Genomic DNA, 1766 nt, shown 5'->3' on the forward strand with positions numbered 1-1766 from the left:
CCCCCCCCCCCCCCCCCGATTTTGTGTTAACATGTTACAGATTATTACTATTAATGAGCTTATCAAAATTAAATATTAACGTTATGACAAAATTTCTTCATTAATTATATCAATATATCCACAGATTATGTCAGCATTTCTTTTAAAAATAGCTTGTAAGTTGAAAGATGAATGTACCACACTACTTTCTGTTGTGTTTATAGTCCTGTTGTAGTCATTGGTATTGACTTGCGGTTCGGAACTTACGCTTCAGTATTGTTGATGTTGCACATTTGTTTTCTAATATATTTTCAAAGCGGAAATCTCGAGAAACGTTTTTTTCTGTTTTTACTTGTGATGTAAATATAAACATTCTATAAACTGTTTCACTTCCACAACGGTGAATACAACCTTGAGTGGGAAATTTGAAATGCACATGCCATTGTAAATTCCCTCCANCAAAGGGTACATGAATATCACTTGAAATTATTCATTGATTCATGAAAAAAACAATATAATTATAAAATATGTGTGCCAAGTTCAATGTCGTAGCTTTTTTAGCATGATCGTTATCATTAAATCACCACTTTGATGATATATAATTATGACGTAGATCGATTTGTTCGTGTTTACAGGACAAACAGACTCAACGGCATGTTCAGGTGTTGCAAGTAACACTGCAAATCCATGTACGATAACGTGGAAAGGAGATTATACTGATTTTGTGGACGTCCTACCTCTATCGTGTGAGAGAGTTTTAGTTTCACCCTCGTGCAAAACCAGATGTCAACAGAAGAAGAATGGCACAGTACAATGCAAAGGAACAATAATTTGCAGTGCCTCACCAGGTGAAAAGACTATTTTCTAACGTTATATGTAATTATAATTTTATATAATGTATACAGACAACACTTATAATTACGTCGTTTTTTTATACAGAGAAGTTATAATCGATAACAATGTGAAGTACGATATTATCTGCAATAAGAATTTTCAATAAAAATACACTTGAAAAATAAAACATCAGTAATCCAATTTGGTCGTTGGACAAAATTTGCATTAGCGACTGATAGAAAAAGTATTCAGCGTCACGTATCATATATTGCTATCTAATTTAAATAAAGAACAAATTATACTATTGTATTCCTTATCATTTAAGGTCCCACCTGTTAGGACAACTCCCGGAAATGTGTGTAGTCACCTATCAAGGTATTACGTGCTTTGATAAGATAAAATTGCTTTACTAAATGAGGAGTAGACATTCCCAAGGGTTATGAATGTGTCATAGTGCCNTTTACATTGTAGCTTAACTCATTCCCCACTAGTGATTGATCACTTCACAAGGTTGTTAACACTGGTTGTGGATTATTAATATTCATGGTAAGCTGTAGCATTGTAGCTTAACTCATTCCCCACTAGTGATTGATCACGTCACAAGGTTGTTTTCACTATTTTTGGATTATTAATCCTCATGGTAAGCTGTAACAAGGCAGCTTAACTCATTCCCCACTAGTGACTGATCACGTCACAAGGTTGTTAACACTGGTTGTGGATTATTAATATTCATGGTAAGCTGTAGCATTGTAGCTTAACTCATTCCCCACTAGTGATTGATCACGTCACAAGGTTGTTTTCACTATTTTTGGATTATTAATCCTCAAGGTAAGCTGTAACATTAGTTGTAGCTGGGATTTATTCTTACACGGCATTCATGAAATTCGAGTTTAATATCGAATCATATCTAGCTAAGAATTGTCAATTTGTAACGTTATAAGTGAAATATATAT

At 33.7% G+C, this 1766-nt stretch overlaps 1 protein-coding gene across 2 annotated transcripts in view; it reads left to right on the forward strand.

Moving 5' to 3' along the window:
• Positions 1-1263, forward strand: part of LOC110455523 — a 3435-nt gene extending 2172 nt beyond the window's left edge. Inside the window, exons 3-4 of one of the 2 annotated variants that reach the window (XM_021505704.1) lie at positions 615-829; positions 1145-1263. In XM_021505704.1, the coding sequence (XP_021361379.1) occupies positions 615-829; positions 1145-1204 (275 nt within the window). In that variant the 3' untranslated portion in view covers positions 1205-1263. Of the gene's footprint in view, positions 1-614; positions 830-1138 lie in introns of both variants that reach the window. The other variant, XM_021505705.1, reaches the window with a different exon arrangement.
• The last annotated feature ends 503 nt before the right edge of the window (positions 1264-1766 follow it).

The sequence above is a fragment of the Mizuhopecten yessoensis genome, unplaced genomic scaffold (genome assembly GCF_002113885.1).
Source record: "Mizuhopecten yessoensis strain PY_sf001 unplaced genomic scaffold, ASM211388v2 scaffold8239, whole genome shotgun sequence".
Taxonomy (NCBI): Eukaryota; Metazoa; Mollusca; class Bivalvia; order Pectinida; family Pectinidae; genus Mizuhopecten; species Mizuhopecten yessoensis.